Genomic DNA, 26083 nt, shown 5'->3' on the forward strand with positions numbered 1-26083 from the left:
GCTGCTGGGACAGAATTGTGCTTCATCAAGTGAATATGGTGCAAGTCTGAGAGCTTCATTCAAATTTTATTTCTGGCTGTTTGACCTAACCGGGCTGCTTTCTCTGATCCATCCACAGGCTGCTTTTTAGTGTGTATTTGTGTATGTGTGTCCTTGTGTTGCTCAATACATTTCTGGTTTATGCACCTGTACTGTACTACAGCATGTACTACACTAACATCTTAGTCTACTTCGGTATGGATATCTTGTGTTGCTCAGGGTATTTTCTGTGTGTTACAATGTGTGTGTGTGTGTGTGTGTGTGTGTGTGTGTGTGTGTGTGTGTGTGTGGACATGCATGTGTGCACATTCAGTTGCATAGATTGGAGAGGTTGGAACTGAGTGGCTTCAAGGAGACTTTCATTTGTCCCACTTTGGACAGCGTTTCATTTGTCATTGTTTCCCATTCCCATCTCTGCCATCGGGCGCCACCCTTCCTCGGAGACACCCCCTGCCTGCATGTCGTAACGCTGAGGGCCAGTTTAGAGCCGGTGTCCGAAATCACTCTTGAGTAACATGAAGCCTGTCACAACGCAGCATTATGCTAATTTACCCCAACCCTCCCCTCTAGATCTCCCACTCCTCTGCTTCCTGTCATTCTGTCTGTCCAGAATTTATATTTAGCAAGGTGGGACAAGGAGGGGGAAAAGGGTGGGGTGGAGGGGAACAGCTCTGCTCCTCAGCCCCCAGTCATGGAAGCTTTAGCCCTGGGCTGCTGGAGTTTGAGCGTGTCTGCTGAGAGTGTGACTTAGGAGGTCTTAACGGTAATAAATGGAGCCTTGTTTCCATTGGAGGAGTGTCATTAGTGATGCACTGGGTGTGTTTTTATTTCCCCTCCCCTGTGGCAGGACATCACACTGATGGGCCGTATTGTCCCTGAGTCTATTTGGAGCAGTGCTTTTTAGGATGTTATAAGAAAAATATTCACATATTCCTCTTGTCGTCTGGTGTGCTTTCAATAATTCATTTTTATAGCCAACACTAAAGAACGCTGTGTGGAAGAAAACCTTGACATTGCCCACATGTAAACAGAGACTCCAGCTGTGTTGCATGTTCTCCTTGACATTCAGTTGTGTGTATGAGGTCCTCAGGTGCCATCCTAATCAATTCGAATCACTCATCACTACGGTGTTTCAGTACATAAATGTAGCCTGTATAAACCGTAATGGACATGCAAGGCTCTATAGGGTGCATCGTTTGCATGGAATCATCAACTGCATTTGACATTGAGTTGTTCTAACCTTAACATTTCACCTTTCACTCTTGGTAGATCTGCGACTTTGGCCTGGCACGAGTGGAGGAGCTAGACGAGTCCCGTCACATGACTCAGGAGGTGGTGACCCAGTACTACCGGGCCCCGGAGATCCTCATGGGCAGTCGCCACTACTCCAATGCCATCGACATCTGGTCCGTCGGATGCATCTTCGCCGAGCTGCTCGGGCGACGAATCCTCTTCCAGGCACAGAGTCCCATCCAGCAGGTACTGGATCCCTCAAGGCAGACATGACAGACAAGTGTTTCAGTTGCCATTCAGTAATAACGATAGCAGTATGACTAGTAATGATCCAAATCGGTCCAGTATTGAGTGAGAACGCTACAACCAGCAACCGCAAAACGGCTATACAATGGTACAGGTTTCTGTAGTTTACATTTCAGTTGGTGTTTCTGTAAAATTTAATTTTCTACAGTTTCTCTACAGTTATTGGTACAGGTATTGGTTCTCTGAAGGTTTCCTTTCCATTTTGTCAGACACTCAGTAACATTTATGAGCCTGTCAGTGGTGGAAACGAGGGGTTTACTTTGATGCAGATGCTTGCCCAATGGGATTCCACAGCATAGCTGTTTTGCAGTTGCCGGTTAAAGCATTCCAACTCAATACTGGAGTTAATTGTCCTTAGTAAAGGTTTGGACCCCAAAGGATCTAAGAAAAATAGGACATTTCTCTTTAAGTGAATCAAGGCAAGCATCCTTTCATTGCTAATTTATTACCGGGGTGCAAAATGACTTTTTAAATGTGACACTCTGACAAAATTCAGTAATGAAAGACCCTCACTGGCGAGACATGCCTTTGCAAGAGATGACCTCTGTGACATTTCCTGCTCATATAGTCCCATTTCCACCTGCCCTTGGTCAGTGCTATTTGATGTAACTAATATTAGAAGGCTACATAAGTGGAATGGGGCACATTTTGTAGCCTTACGGTGTCACATTTTAAAGTGCCTCACACACTGGTGCTAATGAAAAACAGTTAGGCAAAGCCTGCACGGATGACTGCACTGAAGAAACACAGGGGCTGCATCACAGGGCTCTCTCTCCCACTGGACCCAGTTACTAATGCTTTTAAAGGGTACAGCCACACTTCTCTCTCCCACTGGACCCAGTTACTAATGCTTTTAAAGGGTACAGCTATACTTCTCTCTACCGCTGGACCCAGTTACTAATGCTTTTAAAGGGTACAGCCACACTTCTCTCTACCACTGGACCCAGTTACTAATGCTTTTAAAGGATAGAGCCACACTTCTCTCTCCCACTGGACCCAGTTACTAATGCTTTTAAAGGATAGAGCCACACTTCTCTCTCCCACTGGACCCAGTTACTAATGCTTTTAAAGGGTACAGCCACACTTCTCTCTCCCACTGGACCCAGTTACTAATGCTTTTAAAGGGTAGAGCCATACTTCTCTCTACCACTGGACCCAGTTACTAATGCTTTTAAAGGATAGAGCCACACTTCTCTCTACCACTGGACCCAGTTACTAATGCTTTTAAAGGATAGAGCCACACTTCTCTCTCCCACTGGACCCAGTTACTAATGCTTTTAAAGGGTAGAGCCACACTTCTCTCTCCCACTGGACCCAGTTACTAATGCTTTTAAAGGATAGAGCCACACTTCTCTCTCCCACTGGACCCAGTTACTAATGCTTTTAAAGGGTAGAGCCACACTTCTCTCTCCCACTGGACCCAGTTACTAATGCTTTTAAAGGATAGAGCCACACTTCTCTCTACCACTGGACCCAGTTACTAATGCTTTTAAAGGGTACAGCCACACTTCTCTCTACCACTGGACCCAGTTACTAATGCTTTTAAAGGATAGAGCCACACTTCTCTCTCCCACTGGACCCAGTTACTAATGCTTTTAAAGGGTAGAGCCACACTTCTCTCTCCCACTGGACCCAGTTACTAATGCTTTTAAAGGATAGAGCCACACTTCTCTCTACCACTGGACCCAGTTACTAATGCTTTTAAAGGGTAGAGCCACACTTCTCTCTACCACTGGACCCAGTTACTAATGCTTTTAAAGGGTAGAGCCATACTTCTCTCTACCACTGGACCCAGTTACTAATGCTTTTAAAGGGTAGAGCCATACTTCTCTCTCCCACTGGACCCAGTTACTAATGCTTTTAAAGGGTACAGCCACACTTCTCTCTACCACTGGACCCAGTTACTAATGCTTTTAAAGGGTACAGCCACACTTCTCTCTACCACTGGACCCAGTTACTAATGCTTTTAAAGGATAGAGCCACACTTCTCTCTCCCACTGGACCCAGTTACTAATGCTTTTAAAGGTTACAGCCATACTTCTCTCTACCACTGGACCCAGTTACTAATGCTTTTAAAGGTTACAGCCATACTTCTCTCTACCACTGGACCCAGTTACTAATGCTTTTAAAGGTTACAGCCATACTTCTCTCTACCACTGGACCCAGTTACTAATGCTTTTAAAGGGTACAGCCACACTTCTCTCACCCACTAGACCCATTTACTAATGCTTTTAAAGGGTACAGCCACACTTCTCTCTACCACTGGACCCAGTTACTAATGCTTTTAAAGGGTACAGCCACACTTATCTCTACCACTGGACCCAGTTACTAATGCTTTTAAAGGGTACAGCCACACTTCTCTCTACCGCTGGACCCATTTACTAATGCTTTTAAAGGGTACAGCTATACTTCTCTCTACCTCAGTACCACCCAGACCAGAGTTACTATGGTTAACTCTACTCAGGTGACATCAGACACCTTTATTAGTTATTACTTATTTATAGTTTGTAATAATATCTTATTTCATATTGTTAATATGTATGTATAGGGTTTAAGTTGGTGTATGCATTGTTACGGTAATGTAGCAGGTGTTCCAGTTGTTTTTGTCATTGAGTGTCACTCAGCTGGGTGCCCATTACAGAATATAGGCCCTGCAGTTATTATTAGAGCTCCTCTCACACAGAGACAGTTATTTACGGAAGGTTCCGCTCTCAATTCATTTGAAGCAGGCGGTTCATTTTCTTTTGATTTAAAAATTGTTTAAGCATAATCCTGTGGGAAAACAAACGTCAGTGAGGTAAAGATGATAGTCAAGCTTGTGGTGGTGATCTAGAACAAAGTAGTTCCGAGGTCTCCACCTGTGATCTCGCATCCTCTGGCCTTCTCATGAAAGCATGCAAGTGCTTGTGCGATAGTTAGGGGCTTAGATAAGCACACATATACCATCTCCCCTTGGGGGACACCTGTGCAGATATGTTGTTGTGACCCAACCCTGAGAAGCCCTGGAAGCTCTGTGGCTGACTGCTGTTGCTCAAGGCTTTAGAATGCACTCAGTCACCGCAAAATCAGTCCAATCCCTTTAAGGCTCAAGATGGATAGTAGTAGGCAGAATTTAAAATTATCTGCGGCGGCTTTCTCTTGGAAAAGCCCCCACAGGATTCTGTCACGTTGTGATAATATTTTAGTGCTGTGTGGGCTTAGATACTAATGGGCTTTTTAAGATGCATGTGGGTACCAGGACTGCTCTGTGTTTGTCAGTGAGGGTGAGATTGAGTTTCAGGATACAAGCAGTGCTATGAGGGTTCATTCAAGGTGAAGTTAAAAATCCTCTTACCAACATAAAGTTTTCCAATAACCAGAAAAATAAGGATTGTTTACATCTATTTACTTGGCAGATGGTTTTATCGTAAGTGGCTTACAGTATGGAGATGTTGTGAACTTTTACAGCATGTGTGCTCAGGATCTTAATGGTATTCACACATTAGAGATACAGTAACAGAAAATGGAAAACATACTGTGTAACAGCAATATCTTCCCTCCGTGTGTGAGGCTTGCAGAAATGAAGAGTTTCAAATGTATTCACACATACAGTGCCACAGATATACTCGGGAGTTTGTGTGTGTGTGTGTGTGTGTGTGTGTGTGTGTGTGTGTGTGTGTGTGTGTGTGTGTGTGTGTGTGTGTGTGAGAGATAGAGAGAGTGCATAGCATCTTAGATGATTTTATCATGCTGAGTTTTGTGTGCATGCTGTTAACCGTGTGCCTGTGCTCATCCAGCTGGACCTGATCACAGACCTGCTGGGGACCCCGTCTCTGGAGGCCATGAGGACTGCGTGTGAGGGGGCCAGAGCTCACATCCTGCGGGGACCCCACAAACAGGTACCACACTTTTACTCACTGCAGCCCCCCAGTCCTGTCTAAAATGGTTGATGGTGAGTGTATTAGGTGGATACTGAAGCATCTCTGTTTTGATTGGTGGGTTGTTTAGTCTGCCTGCCTTTGGATTGGCGCTCCTTTAGAGCATGAAGATGTGCACAGCTTTCAAGCCAAGCTGCAGTGTTTTAGTGGAATAGAGAGCAGTCATACATTTAGTGGTTTGTGTCTGTGGAGTGCTACATCCCTCTGACACACAGAGAACTCATATCAAATCATATCTTCTGCTTTAATTCTTGTTTGATTAACAATTTAAAAATGTTAAGACTTTTTCTCTCCCTATGTTGACTGTTGTCAGCTTCCTCAAAGACAGATATAATTCATGTTAATATTCCTTGTCTTAGTACTACTAAAGAGGACCTAGAAGAAAATAGTCTTGTAATTGGTCCTCTTCGTTAGACTCGGCGACATTGACCTTGAGGATTTCAAAGGAAGTAATCTTAAGTATCATTGACACTCTTTTCACTTAAAGCAAGGATTTTTGGTCTAAAACCAGTGAATTCACTAGTCAAAAGGCATGCCCAGTTGGCAGTGATAAAAGCTTGCTAACATACTAAATGGTGTATTTTGGTGATGTAGTTGGCAACGTCATATTTTGAAAGCTCTTCTTACATTTCCGGAGGGTGTTCCATCCCTAAACAAGGAACTACTATGTGCGCATTCCCAACGGAACTACATTGTGCGCATTCCCAGATGGTTAGTAGAAACAACAGGTGTTTTTATCTGTCTGTCACATGAACATATAGTAACTAAATTAATTTGGAGATTATATCAAAATTAGCTGCTTATAAAGACATACCTCAAAAAGTGGCAAATTGTTGCATAGTGTTGCTTTAAAGCACAGAGTATGGATAGAGAGTAACACTTTCGACTTTTAACACTTTTGACTGAATTCAATAAATTGACAGATTATGAGAATTTTTGCCTTGATCTGGGTAAATTATGTAGCTTATTGCACACAATAAATGAAGACTGGTTATGACCATCATAAAGCTTGCTGTGTGCTGTATGCTCATGTGTTAGGGCTGTATAATCTGTGTGCTGTATGCTCATGTGATAGGGCTGTATAGCCTGTTGTTTGCTGGGCAATGGTTAGCGATCCTCTGCTAATGTTGAGCAATTACACTTCCCATTTTCTTGCGGAAATGCTTCTCTAGTTTGTCCTGCATCACTGACCCCCATCGGGATAATGATTGGCAGTAGCTATCGATCAGCCTGAGTCTGCTTATTTATGGTCTCTCCGTCTCGAGCCTCTGTCAAGATAGAGGAGAAAAAAAAACAGCTGTCCAACCCCCCCAACCCCCCCCCCCCCACCACCACCACCACCATATTCCTCCTCCACCTCCACCTCCAACTCCACCTCCTCTGCCCCAGCAAGGAGCCTGGCTCAGAGAAGAGCCTCCTCATCCTCCTCCTCCCTCTCCTCCTCCTCCTCCTCCTCATCCTCATCCTCCTCCTCTACCCCAGCAAGGAGCCTGGCTCAGAGAAGAGCCTCCTCCTGAGCCCCAGGAGCTCCCCGGTGCCCCATGTTCTCTGCCCGTGTGTCTTCATTAACCAAACCTCATTGATTTACTGAGAGGTTGCCGAGAGCCTTTTTTCCCCTGTTGTTTAGTTTGCCAAGTGCACAGGTTGGGTTGTAATCATTTTGGATTGCGATTGTTGTAATTAGTCTTGATGGTCTTGTTTTTCTCTTCTCTCGTGTTCATTCTCATGTAATGAGCTTTGGTTGTGCTGAGGCCAAATCACATGATTAACCATCTCTTGTACATACAAACACACACACACACACACACACATACACACACACACAAATACACAAATACTCACATACACACACAAACGCCACAAACGCGATGATTTTTGATGATTCAGGACAAATTCGCCTGTACACTCTCTCTGCCGACATGCATGTATGTTATGATCTAAAAATAGTAAAAAACAAAGAGCATTCTTTAGAAATTCATCAGTCAATAATGTTCTAAGGAATTAAGGAATTTGGCAAGAAACTGAAGGTATCTGCCAAAGGTGTGCACCACATCCCTTCCAGCACACTGTCTTCAATCAGGATACAAAGAGAAGCGGGAGGCCCCGGTGCATAACTGTAGGTGAATAAAGAGCATCAGAATCTCTAGTATGAGAACCAGATGCCTCACAGGTCTTCAGCTTGCAGTTTCACTAATGGCACCCATGAAATACCCGTCTCAGCAGCTGCAGTGGAGAGACTCTGGAATATTGGCCTTCTAGGCGTACTTTCAAAGAAAAAGCCATATTTGAATTCATTATAATGAAAAGAAAAGACTAGAATGGGCCAAAGGAAATGCAGACTGATTGGGAGATTATTGAACATCTGTTACATACAGACAAGTCTAAGTTGAGGTGTTTGAGAAGAGACTTTGTGAGACTCAGAACAGATGAATAGATGCCGGAGGAGTGCTTGGCGGCATCAGTCGAGCACGGGAGAGCAAATATGTTTGTCTGGGCGGTGATTTGGTGCGGGTAGAGTATGTCATTTGTACAGAGTAAAATTAATCTTTAACAAGGAAGGCTAGAACTACAACATGTTCCAATAACTCGCAATGCCAGACCCTGTACTTGACATAAGCCAAAAGTAATGCATGGCTTATTTAGTTAGTCAGGAAACTGTCAAGCTGTAATTCGAAGTATGGCTGGAAATGAAGGATATTATTTCAAGCAGAAATGATTATGTTGACAATATTTTTGATTTATATTGTACCTTATTTGATGGATGGAAATAAGAGTTTTTCCCTGAAAAGGTACCATTTATTTGCTGGGTGATGCCAAACCTTGAACGGTAGTGTATGTCTGAGAGGATTTCTGTGTGTGTATGGGCCTGATTGGCATGAGGGTGTTGGCTCACTGTCTCTGCAAATGCCCAAAAGGCAAAATACCAAGTGCAATGCAAGGTGTGTGTGTGTGTGTGTGTGTGTGTAGGTGTGTGTGTGTAGGTGTGTGTGTGTGTGTGTGTGTGTGTGTGTGTGTGTGTGTGTGTGTGTGTGTGTGTGTGTGTGTGTGTGTGTGTGTGTATGTAGGTGTGTGTAGGTGTGTGTGTGCGGGCGGGCGGGCGGGCGCTCTCTCTCACCGTCTTCTTCTCATCGACTTCGTACAATGCACAGCTCTCTCACTGGCCACTTGCCTAGCAACCACTCACCCCAACCCCCACCCATTCACTCTCACATTCATCTACGGAAGATGCTTTGTAGACGCCACACACAGACACACACTTCCTGTCCACCTGCTCCCGAGCAAGTGTCTCCCCCACACACCCCTCTCTTCCAAGTTGGCATTTGGCTGACCTTGTCACTCGACACTTTCTCTCTTTCTTCCATTGTTCTTTATCAGTTTTAGTCAGTGCCTCTCTCTCTTTCTCTCTCTCTCTCTGTCCCTACCTCCCCCTGGCTCTCCTTCGTGTGTTTTGTTTCCACCAGGCTAGCCATCAGAAGCCCGCTGTTTTAATCATGACCATTGACTGGCATGCAGGTTACCGAGTGGGATGTTTAGAGATTGTAGTGGGGTAAGGCTTTTGGTCTCACAAGCCTCCAGCACTCCATATTGTGAAAGCTGACTCGGATCACAGTTCTGAATCTATTTAGCCTCCAGAAAAAATATAGGGTGGTGAGCTTCCTTGTTTAAAGGTAGGGTTGAAATTTGTGATGCTCACAAGAAATGTTGGTAGGTTGAAACTAAAAATTCTAAGGCTCCAGGTCATTTGTGCATTGCTAACTGGGCCAGAACTGTGGGCGAGAACGGCGAGATATGTGAGAAATGCATGGACGGGGTCTTATGTTTTGGCAGTTTGAGTTGGCTGTACATGGAGATTCAGTTTGCATGCTAAATAAACAGTAGCATGAGCAATTATAAATATATAACAAGGCCACCATATGTCCCCTAAACAATCTTCATTTTGATGGTACTGAGTGTTGAGACACCGACGATGATTTGGTTTGAGACTTCTGAAGCGGTGGGTGGTGGTGTAAGTGGACACGCGTGTGGAGAGGTGCTGCACGTGAGGGGGTTTGGGTCCAGCAGAAAGGCCTCCTGGAGCTGCTTGAGAGGCTCCAAGGAGCAGGAGCCAAGACGGGGCTTTAGACTTCCCTCTCACCCCCTCTTACCACCGCTTCAAAAAAGAAAGAGGGGCCACCATAAGGCTCATGTTCCGCATGGAGCAGAATCACAAGAGACAGGGCCATGGAAGAGTGTCAGGCTCTTCAGAGGCCCCTGTATTTGCCTTTCTTATATTCATTTTTTTCTCTGCTCTTTTCACACAAGCGTGCAGATGTCAGATTAAAGGGCAGGGGGCAGAGATGGCTGTTGCCTCTCTAGACACTGCAGGGCTGAGGAGAGAGGAAGAAGCAGGAGAAGGGAGTGAAAAGCAGGACTGTGTGTTTGACAGGGGGAGAGAGGAGGGGGGAAGGGAGTATAGAGAGAATCTAAAAAGAGCTCTGACTTTAAAAGATCGACTGCTTCCTCCACATGAGAGCTCATTACTCTTATTAATTTTGCAAGGCTCTTAGCATCAGTGATGGAGGGTGAGTGCATTTCATCTCCTCTGCAGTAGATGTCCTCCTGAAACGGAACAGAGGGGAAGGTCAGTGAGAGGGAGAAGGAGACATTTTGAAAAAATACATTTTTGTTACACCTAATATAGCAGGTATTCTGTGAAACATTCAGGGTCTTATTGTGTGTAGGAGTAAAACTGAAACCTTGGAATCTCAGGAAATATGGCTAAATGGATGTTTTCATACTTTGCTAAATGCAAAGGATCGCTAAAGCTCAATTTTTGACGTTCTCCACATGTTTACCTTATCAAATGTGCCGTTTGAGGGGTTGCTCTATGTGATGACCCGTTTTCTTTCATGGCATTCATGATCAAGCCACAAAGACCTCTGTCAGATGACATCCACATTACGGTTAAAAACACAGAAACCAGCTTTACAGTGTAAGAGAGGGGCACAGACCCAAAACAGCAAGGAGGAGTAGGCTATTTGGGAACCAAGTCTCTCATTTTATCATTCCAACAATCTAGTCCTGCTGACTGCTAGAAAAGTGCGTTTCAGCAGAAACTGCTAGTTGCTCAAGCTCTGTGCAACCTGACCTAGACCCTTATCATATGTGGAAACGCACTACTAACACTGCTTCTTGTCAAGAATATCAGACACATATTAGCTGACATATAGGTGCACATTCACACTAAGGTTGCAGAATAGTGTAGGTGATGTTCATCCTCACAAAATACTTTGTCATTCTATTGAAGCCTATTTGAATGCATTCAATTGTGAGAGACTTTAAAAAAAAGGACAAAATGTTCCGAGTTCCCAGCACTCTTGGTTGGTTCTCATATGGTGCTCCCCTGTAGCGTGTGTGAATGTGTAGCTGGCCATGGTGGGGTCAGATCAGGTTTCAACCCCCTCATGTCATGCATCTCTTGGTGACTCTTCTGTGGGGTCAGCATTAATGATTGATAACTTTATCTGTACAACACCACGTGTGTGGGGGGTGGGGTGGAGACAGCAGGCAATGAGAGAGAGAGAGAGAGAGCGAGAAAGAGAGAGAGAGAGAGAGAGTCTGCAGGCTTCTTGCAGCGTTTGGCTAAGCCAAATGCAAATGGGAGCATTTTCATAACTGCTGCGTTAACTGTTATGCGGATTTCCTAGAACATATGTTTTATTAAAAATGTAAAAAAATGTCTGATTTATTCTTAGTGTTTTTCATTTTTTGTATAATTTACTAAATTAAAATGTTTTTTTTTAGATAAGACTTTTTTCATTAATGCTAAGCTAAGTTTAAGTAAATAGAATAACTCTTATCTTTCAATAACCTTAGCGTCATAAAGGGAGCGACAGGAGAAGGCTCATGCCTCATGCTCATTTATGACTCCATGAGATGAGCCGGTTTTAATGAATGCTTGATGTTGATACTGATGAAGATGAGGGAGATGAAGATGACGCCAAAGGCCTTTCACAGCTTTGATCTTCTCTCTTTTTGAAACTTGACTCACAAGGGCTGAAGCTTTGACTGAATCAGGAAGTGGGCTGATGTGGCAAATGCTACTTCCTCATTGAGTTAGACTAGTGTGAGAGATGGCTCAGGCTTCTCTCTCTCTCTCTCTCTCTCTCTCTCTCTCTCTCTCTCTCTTCTCTCTCTCTCTCTCACTTTCTCTCTCTCTCTCTCTCTCTCTTTCTGTGATTGGCTTCCGGTGCACTCCTCCTCCCCTCCCTGTGATCTCTCTCTCTCTGGCTAGGACACACACACACACACACATCTCAGTTTGACACCCTCTTTTTCTTCTCTCTTCCTTTCAGACACCTGCGTCAGTGCCTTTTTTTGTCTTTGTCAACGTTCACTCTTCCAATTTTCATCTGCCCTTCTAAATGTCAACCCCTCTCTGTCATAAAATTTAGATTGTCATTTGTCATTCTCTTGAATATTGTAGTGTTTAGTTATCAATTTTGTACATGATTAACTGGTCATGATTCATTTGCCTACTAATAGCAAATAAACATGGGTTTACTGGATTTTTGCTTGGTTTACTGCTTCACCCTGTGCTAGTGCATCAAGCTGTTTTCCCAAATTAGTTGTATGGTTTTCCAGCCTCTGGTTTTTGTTATGGTATGAGGCCTTGGGAAGGCCCCAGGCCTGTCCTCGCCGGCCTGCCATAGACAGAGGAGGGTTGATGGGCTGCAGGGCTGTGGAGAACCCCAGTGGTCTGCAGCTGCACCTGTTTCCACGCATGCCGGGCTCACTGAGGGGACTTGGTGGGTTTCTGGGTTGGCCTCTGCCAGGAACGGCAGGTCACATGGTTCGGCCTGGCGCCGCCTGCACGCCAGGAACACACTGTTGACCAATCACTGCCTCCGCCTGCACGCCAGGAACACACTGTTGACCAATCACTGCCTCCGCTTGCAGCCCAGAAACACACTGTTGACCAATCACTGCCTCCGCCTGCACGCCAGGAAAACACTGTTGACCAATCACTGCCTCCGCCTGCACGCCAGGAAAACACTGTTGACCAATCACTGCCTCCCACTGCACGCCAGGAACACACTGTTGACCAATCACTACCTCCGCCTGCACGCCAGGAACACACTGTTGACCAATCACTACCTCCGCCTGCACGCCAGGAACACACTGTTGACCAATCACTGCCTCCGCCTGCACGCCAGGAACACACTGTTGACCAATCACTGCCTCCGCCTGCACGCCAGGAACACACTGTTGACCAATCACTGCCTCCGCCTGCACGCCAGGAACACACTGTCGACTAATCAAACGTTTACTGGAACACTGGCTCTGCTCAAATTTGGGAGCTTCCCTCCATGTTTTACCTCTCTCTCTCTCTCTCTCTCTCTCTCTCTCTCTCTCTTTCCATCAGGTGTATTTCTTTAATGGAAAATAATAATTTATTCAGATGATCACACGGCCCACTTGATGTTCCCCACCTGCACACTGATGGTTCATTTTTGCCAGTCAATCAAGATAAGAGGTCATGGGGTTGAAAATAATGAAATCTAAAAGATATGAAAGAATATAAATGGAATTAATGTTCACTTAAACAAAATAAAAAAGGTCAAGAACTTCCAACAGCAGGTCTTGTTGACGGCCCCAGGGCTGCCCTGCCCTGTCCCCTGTTTTGAGAACAGAACAGTGTGAACGAAGCCTTGGCTGAGGTTAGTGGCGTGTTGTGAAATCACTGACCTCGTTCTAGAGTGCAAACCTCCTTTCTTCCTGGTTCTGCTAGTTATCAGCACTGTCTGTCTCTAGTGTCGGGGGAGTGGGGCGGCCTCTGTTCACAGTTACATTTGTTTAAACCGCAGAAGCCGCTAGGCTTTTTCTGACAGATCATTTAGGCTGTGGCAGACACCTTCAACAGGTCGGCCCTTCAGCCATGGTGAATGTTAAAAGCACTAATCAGAATTATGGCGTCTTGGTTTTAAGCTTCAAATTAGGCAGCTGATCGTAATTGTAATGAAAATTCAGTGGACAATCGTGATTGGTTAAAGTCATGTGTGTCACCAGTCATGTGTGATGTAATGACGTGGCCAATCAGGAGTGGTCTTTACTGTGGGGCTGTAGGTGGCCTCTGATGTGAAAAGTCTAAGAGCACTTCACACAATCACTGATGTCCTGTCTCTCAAGACAACATGGGGGCGCAGTCAGTATGAAGGGAATTTACTACCCTATTATTTTGGTGTGGTGAGGATGGGGCACCAATGTGTTTAGCTTAGTGATCATTCCATTTGTTTGGTCCTGGGTCTATGTACCTCAGACATGGGCATCGTAGGATAGAGAAAGTCTCTTTCTCTCTTTCTCTCACTCTCTCAGACACAGCTTCTTTCTCACTCTCTCTCTCTCCCTCCCTCTCTCTCTCTGTCGCTCTCTCTTTTTTTTCCCCATCCCCCCAACCCCCTCCTTCATCTGTTTGGCACACCATCCCCTGCTAATCCAGGGCTAATGCACTCTAATGCTACTGTGCTCACTGCCACACTCCCACGCAAGCACACACTCTCACAGACAGGCTAAAAAAAACACACAGATACATCCAGCGCAAGCACACAAGTAGACACACACAATGAAAGAACCCTTACAAAGCAGACACTCACAGACAGGCAGTCACAAAAAAGACACCCCTACTCATTCTTTCACTCTCCATTGAGGAAAAACTCAATCATTATTGTGCATTCACAAAATTCCACTGAGACCCAAGGAGAGAAAAATACTCGTCTCGCTCACTTAGTCTTTCGTTCTGTCTCTCTCCCTTTCTCTCCCTCTCTCTCTCACTCGCTATCCTCCTCCATACCCCTCTCCACTCACCTCACCATCTCCTTACTGATGTTTCTGAAAAGAAAGAGCTTCCCATGAAGAAGAGTGAAGCAGTTGTCTGCCTACTACCTTTCCATACAATCTGCCAGTCAGCCATCAGCAGCCAACCAGCCCCTTCACCAACACACACACACACACACACACACACACACACACACACACACACACACACACACGCACACGCACACACACGCACGCACGCGCGCGCACACAGACACAGACACAGACACAGACACACACACACACACACAAGAATACTCTTGCACATATCAGTTAGGCACAGAAAACAGGAGGGGGGGGGGATAATCGGGGGGAAACAAACGATTACCGGTGGGCTTTTTCAATCAACTTTGCTGCTCTGCTGGGAAAGAGAGAGAGAGAGAGAGAGAGAGAGAGAGAGAGGGATGGATCAGTCAGAGGTAGTAGGTGGGGGAGGTGGTGTTGGGGGACAGAAGAGATAATTACAGTGTGTAAAAATAACTCAGGCTCATTGTTCTGCTTGTCCCACATCTTCTAAGATAAGCAGCAGCTATCATTTTAGAAAGATCAGTCTGTTTGAACGAGATGTCACCCAGCGATTGCTTCCTTGAAATTACTCTGATTTCATCCCCTTCCCTAAGTGCCAACACCAGTACCAGCACACTGTACTTATGGTGCGTCCATTTGAACGGGGTAGTCTTATAAATCAGTCATACACAATGAACGGTCCAACTTCTATCTATATGCATTTTGCTAAAGTGTTTGTATGTGCAAAATATGGTAATGTCTTGTTATCCACTGGTATTGATATCAGTGGCTCACAATAGCTTACCTGGCTAGAGTTTGTTTTGGTTTTCCGACTTGTACTGGTACACGGTCAACTTGAGTGTGACGTCATTCCCGGTTTCAACCTCAGACTTCCCACGTAAATGGAATGCACCATTATATTTGGGATGTGTATCCATGTGTCTTTAGTACTGGACTGCTTTGGAGCATAAACATTTGTGTGAGGTTGTGTAGTGCATTACATCTGGTAAATGTAATATTATAGATTGTACAGTGTGTTATAGATTGTGTGACAGTTATATGCCTCTGAAAGCCTCATGATGACGTAAACCGTCACATAATAACATAGCACATAATGACATAAGCTGGTACTGTACCTTGTTTATTGTAAGAATAGAGTTGGAGAAACTGAGTATGCAGTATGGCGTTAACCTGACCACCACTTCACGTTTTTTTTTTTTTTCAGTGATAAAGTTTGAATTGCCGTGGTGTGGTGTGGGTAGTTCTATGTTCAACTAAACGCATCTAACACTAAAGACATGATAATAATAATAATAATTGATTGATAATTGAAAAGACATGACACACACACACACACACTCACACACACACATGAACTCATGTGCAGAAAGGAGCACCAGCATGTGTTCAGTTTGAGGAAAGTGTGCTATTTCCACACTGACAAAACCATGATGACCTCATTCTACTGTGCTTTTATTTAATCGATATTCATTTTTTATTTTTATTTCATTTGGTGTCATGGTTTGGAAACCTGTCCTTGAAAAGCAGATACTCTGAATGAAATTGTTAAATGGTCTAGGAGGTTGTTTGGGGAGTCACAGGTTAACCGAGTGTCCCTGGTCACCAGACAGTTAAAGCGGCTAACTGGCTCGATTTAAATGACGACTCCCACCCTTTGCACACTGAAAATCAGCCTCTTCCCTTTGGACGAAGGTTTATAGTCTCAAAGTGCAGAACAAAGCGGCATAAAAATAGCTTTGTTCGAACAGCCATTACTCAGATTAACAAGCTGTATCAACATTGCACATATGATATAGAACCAACATGTATTTATTTACTTACTCTAATTATTTAGTAGTTTGGTTTGGAACCCTGAATACTTGTACTATATGTGTCAATTGTCTGTGTTGTTTGAGTGAAATGTGTGTCAAGAGGGATGATTACTTATTTACTGAAAGAAAGGAACCTAAACCTGAATTAAGGTTCTGAGCGAGTGGTAGAACTGGAGATGGAAAGGAAGCCAAATTGAATGTGTCACACATGCAGTTGCAGCTAGTGAAAATAATTGTGGCATCATTGCTGACGGTCGGCCAGTATGTGTTCACCAGATTTTCTGTGTGTCTAAGCTTGAATTTGTGGGTTTTCTCTGTCTAAAGCCAAGGCTTCACTTTTAAGCAGTAGTTTAGTCATTGGAAATCAATTAAGTATTGATGGGAGAGAAACAGATTTTGAGGCAATGATTGCATCATTGGTATGCACAATATAGAGGGATCATAATGTCTTTTCAGATAGGAGATAGGCCTGCCTTAAGAAAATGTGCACTACAGTGGGCAAATAGCTCCTTAACCTCTACTGAAAATCTCTCTCTCTCTCTCTCTCTCTCTCTCTCTCTCTCTCTCTGCCTCTCTCTGCCTCCTGCAGCCATCTCTTCCGGTCCTCTACACACTGTCCAGTCAGGCCACACATGAAGCCGTTCACCTTCTCTGCAGGATGCTCGTGTTTGATCCGGTGAGTACCCAAACCACCAGTTCATCAATACCACCACCTCCGTTTCTGCGCCAATAGAATTGGCATTACATTACAAAACACTGCTGTTTTCAGAGGGTATGCCAGGGCAAATAGATGAGATCCTTCTCTGAATGATTTCATATAATCTGACAACTTTTACTCTGAAAGGAACCTCCACCTTTTGGAAGAAGAACTGATTAAACATGGTAGTGGATATAAAAGTCATATGTAAGGTATGACTTTAATTGGGAAGGAACCTCGTTCTACAGGTTTGCGCCTGACTCAATGTAGACATACACTGGTGTAGTGCTGGTCTCACTTCACTTGCTGTCAACACTCTTGCTTTCAGTTTGCCAGCTGGAATCAGTGTGGGGGTGATGTCAATTCAAAAGACTGTGAGACAATCAGCCCAAGACAGAGAACACTAGACTTTGATACAGCATGTTTGGGCTACAGACATAGGCGTATGTACGGGGGGGACACCACTATTCATAATTTGAATTTTGTCCCCACAACTTTTAAAAATGTGCAAACCAATTGTGACCGAAAAAATCCCACATTCTCAACCGAAATCGTCGAGTCTAAATCATTCGTATGATCCAGTCCGATCAATTGGCAAACATTTCTCAATTACGGTGACAGTTATTGATAATTATGAACTATCACTTGCCCATTAACCATTTTAACAATAGTCAGTCTTGACAACAGCAAATAATTAATTTAGCCTCATTTGCCTTTTGCTGAATGAAACAAGTCTCGTTTTTATTAAGTAATTTTGCCATCGAAAAATCGCAAGGATGTCTGGGTTATTTTGTTGTCAAAGATTCTATAGCCCACCCACACATGTTGTGATTGTTTCTGTCACGTGATGTCATGCGTGATATTGTTTACGTTCAGTATATAAACCATACGCACATGTACGCGCCGTCACCGTTTTGATTGCACCTAAGAGATGCTACCCATGTGCTGAATAAAGAGATATTCATTGTTAAAACACAGTGACTAGTGAGCCCTGTTATTCGTCTCGGTGACGAACGCCACAGTTTCCCACCCTCTGTTGTGTTGCATTGTGTGTTGAGTAAGCGATAAGTAGGCTACCCCATGCCCTTCAAACACAAAAGTGGCTGCAGGAAGCGACATGATCGCAACGAGCAGGATGAAAGGTTGGCAAAACTGCCAAAATGATCTTCATTTGGATTTGTGGCGAAGAGTGTTCAGGAGAATGCTACGTCTCTGACCCCCAGCCCAACGCCATTGAGGCCCACCAGGGTAGGCTAATCACATAGCGTTTACTGTCTGGTATACTGTCTGATATACTGTCAACTCCTATAGTTCACGTCCTGCTTTTCAAGCAGCGATCTCTCAGCAATCATGAGTGCAACAGATAGCAAAAGCTCAGATTGTGGATAACCACTTGGTTACATCAGCATTTGATGAGGTGTGCACGGCTCTGCTATTGTTTACCGTAGAATTCCATTCTAAACGTCATGCATGTTACGTTTTATAATACGCCTAATGCTACTTCAAATGTATTTTTTCGCTTCAATGTCGTTAAAAGAATAAGTTACTTTGCGCATAGGCCTACGTGATATTGTAGGAGGAAGTTTGTTTGTTGCAGCAGACGAGGCGCTGTCGAGCGGCTGTTCCCATAAATCCATGTAAATGTTCGTAATTCACAATAATGTTTGATAACCCCCTGAAGAAGTTGTATTAATGTTTTCCCATGTGTTGTCTATCTGCTCATTGTACTGTTTCTCCAAAATCAGTTTGATCGATGAAATACTGTGTTCATTGGTGTTTTCATGACAACATATTGTAGCAACCCTTAATGTGTATTGTACATCATAAGTACATTCGCCTGCGTCACGCTAAATTGCATTATCATCGTTTTCACCTGACATTACGGCGGTAAGGGGGCCTATTAACATAGTTTGCACTCGGTACCGTCAAGTCATTGTTACGCTGCTGGCTGATGCTCAGTACCTCGTTTCATTTCGTACCCCCTTTACAGTCTGGCATTTGTCTGGTAAACTTTGTTGATGTCAAATTGCCAACACTGTTCTTTGTCCTATGTGTATTAGTATTACATATCCCGAGGCAATACCCTGGTGTTTCCAACGCCGTTTTGCAAAACAAGCCAAAACACAATCTGTGGTTTTCAACTTTTATTGTTCGAATGGGATTTTCAACACCTGACAATACACTGTAGAGCATATTGTAATGCAACGTTGAATGGATGAATAGCTTACATAAGGGTACCCACGTTTTCAGACCACACTCAAGCTTATGGTTATTAACCCCACCACTTCTTAAAACAAACTGACGCCCTTGGCTACAGAGATATATTTATTTGTGTAGGGTCATTCCACCCTTCAGGTTATAGATTGGGACTATGAAGAGGTTGTGACTATGATGTCCGTATAAACACAAACTGTTTAAATCAGCCTCAAAAGCATAATTGTGTAACTAGCACATCTTCCATGGAGATGGTCCATTACCAAAATAAAAGTGGATCTTCACCAAGGAAGGTCCCTGCTGTGGTGTCTTTCCCTTGAAGTATTTCAGCCGTTTCACTGACAGTGACACTCCATTAACCTTTCACAACTCGCTCTCCCCCTCGTCTCCGCCAGTCAAAGCGGATTTCCGCCAAGGATGCGCTGGCTCACCCGTACCTGGACGAGGGCCGCCTGCGCTACCACACCTGCATGTGCAAGTGCTGCTACACCACCTCCACGGGCCGCGTCTACACCAGCGACTTCGAGCCCGTCACCAACCCCAAGTTTGACGACGGCTTTGAGAAGAACCTGACGTCAGTCAGGCAGGTGAAAGGTAAGTTTCCGTTGACCGGGTCACCTAAACTGAAAGAGGCAAGGCCAGGACAGCCGTGAAGTCAGGTAGTCATTCAGGCAGTAACTCTGTGGTAACTCCGTAGCAATGCAGAGGCTTGTACTCACAGCCCTGTTTGGGCTCCTGTGTAATAGGCCTGTTGGTTTTCTACGTGAATACATTTATTCCCGCCTTTTTTCGCATTGATGTGTGCTCATTGAAAGACCCTTACCATCACCCTCTTAAGAACTAAGGACATAGCAAGCAGGCTGTGAAGCCCTGATGTGTGGCCATGACCCACCGTGGGCCCCATGTCTGCGGTGGCAGCAGCAGCGGCGGCGGCCACTCAGCGACGATGGTGATGGTGATGATGGGAGGGACACAGCAGCGTGTGGCCATCAGGCCGCTCAGGCGCACAACCCCCACTGCTCTTAATCAGATCTCTTTCATCCACTTATGTAGTTTTCCCTCATCAGGGATGTTTTTGTAATTCCTGCTCCGTGCTTTTCCAACCAACCCCCACCCCCACCCCGTCCACACAGACTCCCACACACATGCACAGGGCCCCACCATCACCACCCCACACCACCCCCCTCCATCACTGGTGGCCTGCCCTGTCAGCAGGCATTAGGGAGCCTGTCGGCTAAAAGCAGGCTTACCGCAGAGGAGCGCTCGAAATAAACCTGCTCCTTTCTCATTTCCCTCCTTCTCTCTAACGCTCGCGTATACTCTCTCACTCCCTCACGTGGGCTCACTCGAACTCCCCACCTTTCGCGATTGTTGTCAGTTATTCTCTCTCTATCAGTCATTTTTTGATCGGCCTCCTCTCTTGCTTTCACTTTTTCCTTCTCTTCATCTCGAACCTCCCTCCCCCCGTTCTCTTTTCCCCTCGCTCCTTGCCCGGTGTGCACTCAAGGGATTAGGCAGATTGGAGGTAGTCAACTGCATTGCACGTCAAAGCTTCTTAAAGTAAGGCCACCCTGAGAAGAGCCACTTGGGGTTGTTTCCTGGACTATTCACGCAGAGCCTGGGGCAGCATAGCACCCTGTTGCATTGTATAACACAACACAGTGAGGCATGGCAGCTGAGATTGCTTTGCATAGTTTGTTAATTGATTTTTTTCTGTTTCTTTTTTGTTTGTTTGTTTAAGACTCTCTTGGTCAGAGCTGCCCAATCGCCAACTATGTCTTATTATATTGGTTTCCCTTAAAGACAATCTTTAATTTAAATACTTTAATTTGTTTTCCTACTCAATGTTCATTAAGGTAATTCATGTCATCATAAATTCAAGTTCTTACAGAGCTTTTGTCAATTTATTCATCTCCTTTCCACTATACTGAATTTAGTTACGGTTAGTGTGGAAATGTGATTTTATGTGTCTCCTTGATTTTTAACCATTATTGATAAGTTGAAAATGAGAGATGCTTTGCAAAATCAGGAATACATGGCCAAAACCTGCATATACTTCCAGTGTATGCCTGAAATATAAATAGACAATGTGAATGTGAGACTAAGGGCTTGTATGCATTGCTTTACTTGCACAGTCAGTCTTCAGCCCTCTACCAAAGTCTGCATTTTTTCATTCACACAGAGAAAAAGTACAAAGATGGCTTGAGGCAACAAGGCTGACTGAAAGTGGTTTAGCATTGTTCCACTTCCACATCATCCCCTCATCTCCAAATCCTCAATGTTTTTTTTCTCTCTCTCTCTCTTTCTCTCTCTCTCTCTCTCTCTCTCTCTCTCTCTCTCTCTCTCTCTCTCTCTCCCTCTCTTTCCCCTTCTCTCCCTCTCTCTTTCGCAGAGATCATCCACCAGTTCATACTGGAGCAGCAGAAGGGAAACCGCGTGCCACTCTGCATCAACCCCCAGTCTGCCGCTTTCAAAAGCTTCATCAGGTAAGACGCTCTCTCTCTTCAAAGCTGAGCTGAGCTCACTGCCAGCTGCCAAAGCACCAAGTCCCCTCAGCAGCACCCGCCTCTTGTGCCACCTGCTGGAGTAACTGCCCACATCGCTGGGCATGGCGCGTGGAAGATATTTATACTTACATTGACTCAAAGGAAAATGGGCTGTTACGTGTGTGTGTGTGTGTGTGTGTGTGTGTGTGTGTGTGTGTGTGAGACGGTGAGAATTGCATGCACAATTTCAATACTAAAATGAGTACAATTCAACAACTCATGAATCATCTATCTTTCTCCAATCTCTCTCTACTTCGACCCCACCCTCTGTCTCTCTCTTTTCCACTCACTCTCTCTACCTCTGCCAAACCCATTCTCTTCACCACACCCTCTCTCTTCATTCACCCCTCTCTCTTCATTCACCCCTCCATCCATCCTCTGTGCCTCTCTCTGCAGCTCCACGGTGGCTCAGCCGTCTGAGATGCCCCCGTCTCCTCTGGTGTGGGAGTGAAGCCCACTCAATGCTGGGAAGCTTCAGCCCCCAGGTGGCCACAGCCCCGCCCCAGTGTCCTCCACATGAACCTCACCGCCACCCCAATCACGACCCCCCCCCCCCCCCCCCTACTCCGAACTACTGAAGAGGACCAGGCATCTCCGAGAAACCTACGTAGCATTTCACTGGAGTCTAGGACTAGCAAAGAAAAGATGTTTTCTGATCACATTGTGAACTGTAATACTAACTGAAGATGGATTTTTTTTCTGGTTTTGTTTGTTTTCTTTTTTGTTAATGTACCAACCACTGCTGATTTAAAGTGTGCTTTTGTTAGATATTATGGGGGACGGAGGGGTAGGGCTCATGTGTATTTAAGGTGAGCATAACGTTTGTGAATACTCACACACACACACATACACATGCACTAAGGTTTGTATGTGTGTGTGTGTTCACATGTTTGTGTGTTTATTGAGCCCCCTGGCCCACCGTGGACAAGAATGTTAAGTGTTACTTGGGCCTGGGGCAACATGTGGCTGTCGAAGATCTTAGAGGAAGGAAGAAGAAGTGATGGAAGAGCTTTCACATGCGTAGTGTAGATCATCCTTTCTTCATTTGTCTCCAAGAGGGCGGAAGGCTGTTTGTTCTGTTCTGCAGCGGACATTCTCTTATGCCCTCTCACTGTCCCCTGTCTTGACTGAAAGGATGACCTGAATGTGATATTTGTTTTTATTTATACTCTCTCATACTGTGTAAGCAGTTTAGGTGTTTAGGTGTTTTTAGGTTAGGTGTTTGCCTTTCACTTTCTATCTCCTTCAGTCTCCTTCTTTGTCCATTCCTACTTTTGTAGAAACAGGCAGTACTTCCTGATTTTTGGTTTGTTTTCCTCCCGTCAGCGTATTTGATGAACTCTTAGGTCCGTGTTGAGTCTGTGTTTCCTTCTAACAGCACCGACTGCAGAGCAATGAGCCTGTGGCCTTCCAGAGAAGCTTGGAAGCAGGCAGTTGAAAAGAGGTGGGCTCAGCAGAGGTCCCACGTGGATCAAGTTTTGTGGACAAAACTGAGAGCGAGAGAGAGAAGTGTTTTCACAGACTGGGGGGGGGGGGGGGGGGGGGGGGGGTGGTGGTAGTCTCTTACGTCTCCTAGTTTTGTTCATGGCTCATCTGATATTTAAAGGTTTGACCGAGACAGTCTCCAGCATATGGTATAGACCTGACCGTAGTAGATTTGGTCATGCCAGGCCCTTAGCTTTGAGAACAGAGGAGATGACCTGGTGCTTGTTGAGGAAGAGATAGGTGAGCGCACAAGAGGAGGGTGCAGTCTCTGTTGAGGAAGAGTTAGGTGAGCGCACATGAGGAGGGTGCAGTCTCTGTTGAGGAAGAGTTAGGTGAGCGCACAAGAGGAGGGTGCAGTCTCTGTTGAGGAAGAGTTAGGTGAGCGCACAAGAGGAGGGTGCAGTCTCTGTTGAGGAAGAGATAGGTGAGCGCACAAGAGGAGGGTGCAGTCTCTGTTGAGGAAGAGTTAGGTGAGCGCACAAGAGGAGTGTGCAGTCTCTGTTGAGGAGGAGATAGGTGATGCAGCTCGGCCTCTTCCCTCTGTGCAGTTGGCAGCCCGTGAGGTCATGTGGTGCATCTGTCTGCTGTAATGAGGACGAAGTGACCACGGGCAAACAGGCACATAGGTAGAAAGAAAGAAAGAAAAAAGTTCAAGTGTCGAGTTGAACAGTAGGGGCAAATCAGCAGACATTAGGAAATGACTGACGTGACACTGAGGCTCATAGGTGTTGTTAGACCATTCCTTGAAGATATTTAATTTATTCCATGGCATAAAACATGGCTGAAGGTCCCCAAAGGAAGGTGTGTGTGTGTGTGTGTGTGTGTGTGTGTGTGTGTGTGTGTGTGTGTGTGTGTGTGTGTGTGTGTGTGTGTGTGTGTGTGTGTGTGTGTGTGTGTGTGTGTGTGTGTGTGTGTGTGTGTGTGTGTGTGTGTGTGTGTGTGTGTGTGTGTGTGTGTGTGTGTGTGTGTGGTGTGTGTGAGAGTGCGTGCGTGCGTGCTCATTAGTTTGTTCATCTGCTGAAGTGGACCACCATAGAGTGGGAGCAGGAGAGAGGACAGATGTGGTGTAAAAGACCACCATAGAGTGGGAGCAGGAGAGAGGACAGATGTGGTGTAAAAGACCACCATAGAGTGGGAGCAGGAGAGAGGACAGATGTGGTGTAAAAGACCACCATAGAGTGGGAGCAGGAGAGAGGACAGATGTGGTGTAAAAGACCACCATAGAGTGGGAGCAGGAGAGAGGACAGATGTGGTGTAAAAGCTGCCCCCTAGCTTTCAGTCGGCCTGTGTTGTCTCTGCCAGCCCCAGAGAAGGCACTGACGTCCAGTCAGGAGAGAGAGGGGCGCTAATGGAGGCTTTTCTTTCCCAGGATAAAACCAGAGGAACTTTCTCACCCGCCATTACTCGAACGCTGTATAGCCACACTCTTACCTATCCATACCCACCTAGAAGCAGAAAAAAAGAGAAAACTATTTAATATATTTTTAGATGATTTTTTAATTATTATTTCTTTTTAATGTTTCAATGGCATGCGCTCATGACCCACTGAATATGTTATGTAAATACATGAGTAGCTACTAGGATGAAACAGCAGCGATTCTACAGTGGATTAAAAAAAACTTGCAGTACCTAACAAAACTGAGGAAGACTCCAACATTACTGCTGTATAGACAGGGAGGCCCGCACATCTTAGGGCTGTACATTTTTTTGTGTTCCTCTTCTTTTTTTTTCTTCTGAGACTCACATATAATTGTATATAATTTTGTTTTCGTTTTCTCTTTTCTTAACTCCCCCTGCAGTAAGAAAGTGTTCAGAGATAATCCAAATGATTTCTGATTAACTCAAGCAAAAACACATAGCCAATTATGTTAATTGTGTATTGTGTGTACTTCAGAGCTGTGGATATGAGTATCGAAGTAGAAGCCCTCTTTTATTATTATTATTATTATTGTTATTATTAATTATTATTATTATTTTCTCCTTTAGACAACAAAACACTGAACTATTTGTGTATATGTATATAATGGATTCACAATGTTGGTCTCTACCTCTTGAGCTCAATTACTTGGTTGTTTACCTCCACATTTTTGATTTTACTGTGGAGATTTAAAACTTGAATGTCCCTTCCAGTTTTTATAGTCCTACAAGTAAAAAAAAAAAACTCCCACTATGGAATGAAAGTCATCATCAAAATTCAGATTACATGAAGAGGAGGAGGCCCCTTGTATTCCTATTTGGAAAATTACATACTTATTCTTGGCCAAGTATTCTCTGACTGTTAGATCACAGAAATCCTATTTGACGTGTCAACCTTCAGTAATTGAGGTTTTTGTTCAAATGAAGTACAAATACATGGTAATGCTTGTATTTTCAGGGGGATATGTAAAAATGATAACATGCAAATGAAAACAAAAGATACAATGGTAGTGTGCGGTGTGAGAGACATCAAAGGGTAAATAGGTACTACTTCCATCAGGCATTTTTATAAGACATTTGAAGTTTATATTCAGAGGTAATGGTATTTCAATACATTTTACGATATATATTAAGGAGAGCTGTTAGTTGCCTGAAAGCTTATGGTGGTCAAACCGAGGGACTGGGAGACCCATCAGATGAATTTCAATCTGCCGTTGGGTTAAAAAATAAAACAATGTTTGGTCTCTCTCAACAAAAATGTAGATTTGAAGTACCGTGGTCAAGCTCATTAAATGTTGACATTTAAAAAAAAAAAAATGACAAAACAACACTGTTGTACCCTCTCCATTGTCTTCATGTCTTTTTTATTTCGAATGAAATGTTGCTTAATTTGTCTCCCCCATCTCTCAGCATAGGCAGGCAGATCGCCATCTAGTGGCTAAATATGGCGCTACAGATAGTAGTGTTTCAAAAGGGTAATCATTTAGTTTGTTTAATTCAGATTTTCTTCAGTTCTTCACAATACATCTCAACAGAATC

General features: G+C 44.5%; 1 protein-coding gene across 1 annotated transcript in view; it reads left to right on the forward strand.

Moving 5' to 3' along the window:
- Positions 1-23163, forward strand: part of nlk2 (nemo-like kinase, type 2) — a 56654-nt gene extending 33491 nt beyond the window's left edge. Inside the window, exons 6-11 of the mRNA XM_080845384.1 lie at positions 1309-1518; positions 5355-5456; positions 16776-16862; positions 19493-19691; positions 21490-21583; positions 22040-23163. Coding sequence (XP_080701510.1) covers positions 1309-1518; positions 5355-5456; positions 16776-16862; positions 19493-19691; positions 21490-21583; positions 22040-22094 — 747 coding nt within the window. The 3' untranslated portion in view covers positions 22095-23163. The remainder of the gene's footprint in view (positions 1-1308; positions 1519-5354; positions 5457-16775; positions 16863-19492; positions 19692-21489; positions 21584-22039) is intronic.
- The last annotated feature ends 2920 nt before the right edge of the window (positions 23164-26083 follow it).

Source organism: Sprattus sprattus (assembly GCF_963457725.1).
Source record: "Sprattus sprattus genome assembly, chromosome: 9".
Lineage (NCBI taxonomy): Eukaryota > Metazoa > Chordata > Actinopteri > Clupeiformes > Clupeidae > Sprattus > Sprattus sprattus.